This window comes from Meleagris gallopavo, chromosome 17, assembly GCF_000146605.3.
Source record: "Meleagris gallopavo isolate NT-WF06-2002-E0010 breed Aviagen turkey brand Nicholas breeding stock chromosome 17, Turkey_5.1, whole genome shotgun sequence".
Classification (NCBI taxonomy): Eukaryota; Metazoa; Chordata; class Aves; order Galliformes; family Phasianidae; genus Meleagris; species Meleagris gallopavo.
The window spans coordinates 11,167,550-11,172,963 of record NC_015027.2 but is presented as its reverse complement, the minus strand read 5'-3'; the positions used below and the strand labels follow the sequence as shown (position 1 = coordinate 11,172,963).

The 5,414-nt window shown below is 63.5% G+C and overlaps 1 protein-coding gene across 1 annotated transcript in view; it reads left to right on the top strand.

Annotated features, from left to right (window-relative positions):
• The first annotated feature begins 83 nt into the window (after positions 1-83).
• The window catches only part of LOC104913599 (EMI domain-containing protein 1), a 5,598-nt gene continuing 267 nt past the window's right edge, over positions 84-5,414 (top strand). The window contains exons 1-8 of the mRNA XM_010720523.2: positions 84-289; positions 2,401-2,514; positions 2,597-2,700; positions 4,621-4,707; positions 4,793-4,854; positions 4,946-5,072; positions 5,182-5,289; positions 5,364-5,408. Of these exons, the coding sequence (XP_010718825.1) occupies positions 174-289; positions 2,401-2,514; positions 2,597-2,700; positions 4,621-4,707; positions 4,793-4,854; positions 4,946-5,072; positions 5,182-5,289; positions 5,364-5,408 (763 nt within the window). The 5' untranslated portion in view covers positions 84-173. The remainder of the gene's footprint in view (positions 290-2,400; positions 2,515-2,596; positions 2,701-4,620; positions 4,708-4,792; positions 4,855-4,945; positions 5,073-5,181; positions 5,290-5,363; positions 5,409-5,414) is intronic.

Sequence of the window (5,414 nt, the reverse complement as noted above, 5' to 3'; positions counted from 1 at the left end):
CTCCGAGGCGGAAGGCAGCGGGGTGTGTGTGCGTGTTGGGGGGAGGAATGGGGGGGGTCCCTTCCTCCTCCCCCTCCATCCTCCATCCCTTCCCCTTCGCTCCTCCCCGCGCACGGAGCGCGGCCCCCGGTGCCCCGTCGAGCCGAGCGGAGCCGAGCGGAGCGGAACGGAGCATGGAGGGCCTCTCCCGGGGGGGGCACCGCTGCCCGCCCCTGCCCCTGGCGATGGGGTTGTGCTGCTGCCTGCTGCTGCCGCCCGCTGCCGGCTCCTGGAGCGTGCAGCCCCGCAGGTACCGGCGCCGGGGGGAGGGGGGGCGCACCGAGAGGGCAGCGAGGACGGGGGGCAATGGGGAGGTGGGGACACCGGGCTTGGGGCGAAGGGTTAGAGGGAATGGGGTGCTGTGGGGAGCGCGGATGGGGAGCACAGCGTGCTGGGGGGTCTTGGTGCCGGGCACTGGGTACCGGCACCGGAGGGCAGCGAGCGGTGGGTGCTGGTGGTACCGGCAGCAGTGGGGATTGGGGATCAGGCACTGGGGGTGCCAGCAGGGGGGGGGAGCGGGGAGGAAGAGTGCTATGGGGGTCTGAGTGCCAGACACGGGGATGTAGCACCAGGGGGCTCTGGGTGTCAGGGGGAATGGGCATTGCATGGGACTGGATGCTGGACACCCGGGGGGTGCCAACAATGGGGGGGTGCAGGAACACTGGAGACACCAGGGAGGGGCTGCTTGGTTCAGAATGGGGCTCTGGGTTTGCCGGGAGTGGGAAGGCTGGGGGGTGCTGGGGGGTCTCCAGGGCTGGCAGGAGCTGGCGTCGCTGCTGGGGTCAGCAGCCACCTGGGTGCAAAGGTGCTGTAGCATTCCGGAGCATGCTGGGGGGAACTGGGGTCACTGGGGGTCCTCATGGCTGGGGGTTGCCTGGCCCCATCCCCATGGCTCTGCCGGTGCCCAGGAAGCAGCGGGGACAATGGAACCCAGTGCCTGGCTGCTGGGGGCTGCAGTCCATGTCTATCCCTATGGTCCCTGTTCTGCTGGGGGTTGTTTACAGGAAATCTTTGGCGCTGGCGGTGTCTCCAGCACCGGATTGCCGGGACCTCCCGGTTCCGCTCAGCTCGGCACAGTGACGGGCAGAAGCTGCCTCATTTCCCCTTCCCCTCCTGGCCTGGCTCAGGCGGACCCCATTGCCTGACCGGGGCCCACCCATGGGTCCCACACACCCCGAGAGGGGCACGAAGCTGGGGGAAGGTACCAGGCCCAGAGCAGAGCCCGGGCACACTCAGTGCACGAATGGCCCCGCAGCGGGTGGGCTGGGTGAGCCGGGGCCATGCGAGCACCCACACGCCTCACTGCTGGCTCCTGCCCTGAGCTGGGGGGGTTCCCTCATTGCTGGCACCAGCCCCAGCTTCCCTGCCAGCCAGAACGGGCTGGGGCGCATCCTCATCCCTATGGCACCTCCGGGGCTGGCATCATCCCCAACCCATGCCAGCACAAGGAGACGCCCTTGGGGGGCACAGTACTGGGGGCAGTCGGCCCCCCCATCCATCCCCATCGCTCTGCCCGGTGGTGTTTGTCACCCCAGAGGTGTCATCATGCAGCAGTTTTGTCAGAGAGGCTCAATGTGCAGCTGGGATGCTGCCCAGCCACAAAGCCCTGCGCCACCCCGCTGCGTCCCCCCGGCACATCCCACACAATTGTTCCCCCCACTGCCACCAGCCGCAGCCACCTCCTTCCCCGCAAGCACAAAAAGCTCCTCTTTCCACCCAAATCGTGGCTGCGCAGGCAAGGATGGCACACATCTCCAAGGGGGCTTGGGTCTGCCCTATTGGACAGTGGGGGTTCCAGCTCTCTGCTATTGTGCACTTGTAGAGCTCAGTTCAGTCCTATGGGACACTGGGGGGACACTTGGGGGTCCCAGCTCTCTCCTTCGTGGCATTTGGAGGGCATTTGGAGGTCCCATCTCCTCCCCATGGGTCACTTGTCAGGCACTGGTGAGTCTCAGCATTCCCCTGTGGGGCACTTGAGGGGTTTGGTTCTGTCCTATGGGGCAACTGGGGGGCACTGGGGGACTTGGTTCATCCCTATAGGGCACTCGGAGGTCCCAGTTCTCCCCTATGGGGCACTTGGGAACCAATTTCCCCCAGTGACACGGATGGCACTCATATCTCCAGACACAGCCTGCCTGGGGACAACAGGGCTGGTGGTGAGCAGTGGCCATGGTGGGTGGAGCCCGTGTGGGGACACCATGCTGGGGACATCCATCTAAAAGCTGGGGTGGCATCTCCATGAGGATGGGTGAGGATGAGTACCACCCTGGGGACATCAAGGGACAAGTCTCAGTGGAACACGAGGTGTTCTGGGGATGCAGAGTGGGACCCCCACAGTGGCACCGGTGGCTTCTCTTGCAGCAATTGGTGCTCCTACATGGTGACGAGGACGGTGACGTGCCTGGTGCAGAATGGCACCTCCCTGCAGCGTGTTTTCCAGGGCTGCCGCTGGCCGCCGGGCTGCGGTGGAGGCAGGTGAGACCCCAGTGAGCACCAGGAGCAGCAGCCGTGGGGTGGTGGCACGGGGGTGACATCGGTGCCCAATCTGTGCCAGCAGCTATCGCACCGTCATCCGGCCCGCGTATCGGGTGGCCTACAGGACGCTGACGGCGCTGGAGTGGAAGTGCTGCCCTGGGCACAGTGGGGCCAACTGTGAGGAAGGTGGGAGCGGCGTGGGATGGTGGGGTGGGCTCTGGGTCCAGCCCTCGGGGCTGCGTACCATGGGCACCTCAGTATTCCGTCAGAGAGGGGTGGATGGAGCTGTGTGGGGGTGGGTGGATGGAGGGACAGGTGGAAGAGGGAGGGATGGATAGAGGGATGGATGGATAGAGGGATGGAAGGAGGAATGGATGGAAGAGGGAGGGATGGATAGAGGGATGGATGGAGGGAGGGATGGAGGAATGGATGGAAGAGGGAGGGACGGATAGAGGGATGGATGGAGGAATGGATGGAAGAGGGAGGGATGGATAGAGGGATGGATGGAGGGAGGGAGGGATGGATGGATGGATGGATGGATGGATGGATGGTGGGAGGAAGGGTGGGAGGGAGGGAAGGAAGGACAGAGGGACAGAGGGATTGGTAGGTGGATAGGTGGACAGAGGGATGGAGGGAGGGATGGTTGGATAGAAGGATAGAGGGATGGAGGGATGGATGTTCCTGTGGGTGAATGGATAGATGGATAGACAGATGAACGGACAGATGGATGGATGGATGGTTGGAAGGATGAAGGGATGGATGTTCCTGTGGGTGATTGGGTGGATGGAGGGTGGGATTGACAGATGAACGGATGGATGAATGGATGGATAGATGGATGAATAGATGGATGGACGGACAGATAGATGTTCCTGAGTGCAGATGGATGGGTTGATGAGTGGGCTGGCAAATGAATGCTTGGATTTCCAACCATGGATGCAGGAACAGATCAGTGGATAGCTGGTTGGATGTTCTGTGTGGGTGGGCAGCTGGAGAGACGCTCTGCTGGGTGGCTGAGGAGGTGGCTGGATGTTCCTCTGTGCGGGTGGGTGGGCAGATGGATGGTTGGACAGCAGTTTGCATGGACAGATAGATGGAAAAGCAGACGGGTGGGGTGTCAGTGGGTGATGGATGGATGGACATTCTTGTGGGTGGGTGGATGAGCCCATAAGGGGGTGTCTGTCTGTCTGCCTGCCTGTCTGTCTGCCCCTGTGTGCAGCCAGGCAGCTGTGCCTGTGTGCATTGAATGAATGGGTGCCAGCCTGTGCCACGCATGGCTCTTGGCAGCTGCCAGCCTCTGTTAGCTGGCGGGGGCTACACATTCCCAGCCCACCCCAAGAGCATGGGGCCAGCTGAGTGGCAGCAGCACAGCAGTGGCAGGGGCTCTTCTCCTTCTATGCGCGTGCTTCAGTTCTCCCCTCCTCCTCCTCCTCTCCATGCATTGGCTGAGTGCCCCACATCTGGGCCTGCTTAGGGCTGTGCTGGCTGTCCTCAGCAGCATTGGTGGTGGCCGTGCCAGGGTGTGGTGACAGCGTGGGGGGGCTCAGTGACATGGATCTGCTGGGTTGTATTCTCACGTCCCCTTAGTAGGACCCCACACTGTAGTCCCCCTGAGCTGGGGATGGAGAGAGCTGGTTTGGGGTATCAGGGGCTGGGGCTGGGGAGCGGGGGGGAATGGTTCAGGACCATCATTGGGATTGGGAAGATCTGGCTGGTGGGCATGAGTGGGTTTGGGGGAATCTGGCTCAGGGTTATGGGACAGACTGAGGGCATCTAGAGTGCCATAATGGGTGGGTGGGTGTGGAGGCTCTGGCTCTTGGCCATGGGTGGGATTTGGGGGATCTAGCTTGGTGCTGTGGGGTGGGGTGGATATGGCAGGCCGGATGGGCTCAAGGGGAATCTGATTCAGGGCCGTGGGTGGGTTTGGGGGGGTCTGACCAAGGGTCATGACTAGGTTTGGGGCTCACCAGCAGCCAAGGATGGGCCAGAAAGCAACGGAACTCCCTCTGTTCCTCTCCCCAATTTGGGAGTGAAGCACCACCCCTGGTGAGGGAGTTCTCCCACCAGCAGTGATGCCCAGGGGGGTCCTGACACCCTCTCCCATCACAGAGCCCCACACCTTCCTGGCTCTGCGTGATGCTGCACGCCCCAGCACCGCCCCACGTCGCTCTCCCCTGCGCCCCACGGCTTTCTCAGGTGGGTGCAGCTCCTCGGTGCCTCCCACCCTCAAAAATATTCTGGGGTCCTGGGCGCACCCCAAGCCCTGCACTGTCCCCTGCAGGGTGCCTGAACTGCAGCCACGTCGGGGAGCTGTCAGCACGCCTGGCCACCCTCGAGGCACAGGTGACCCCCCACCCCCACCCCCCGCCACCCCTCCATGGGGATGGGGACCAGGGGTGGCATCTCACACTCCCCAGCACTGTCTCATCCGCAGGTGGCCCGGCTCTCAGTGGCAGAAGCCCCCACGTCCCCAACGCCCAAAGGTGACAGCTTGAGTAGGGGTCCTGACACCGGGCAGCTCTGGGGGTCCCCGGCCGCACAGGGGAGCCCAGGGGACAAAGGTAAGGGGGGTTGCTGTCCCACAGCCCACAGCACCCAGTGGCATCAGTAGCAGCACTGCCACCCAGTGCTGGAGAAAAGATCCCCCCCTGAGGATGCTGCTCCCCGCAGGCAGACCTGGTTCGCGGAGACCCCCCAGCCCCTCTGGTCCCAAGGGTGATGCAGGTGGACGGGGACCCTCAGGCATTCCCGGGGCAAAGGGTCCATCAGGACCTCCAGGTAAGGATATGCTCTCTTAGTGTCCCCAGTCTGTTAACCCCCATCGATCTTCACCCTCATCTTCCTCCCTGCAGGTCCCCCCGGTCCCCCCGGTCCCCCTGGCCAAGATGGAGCCAGAGGTCTCC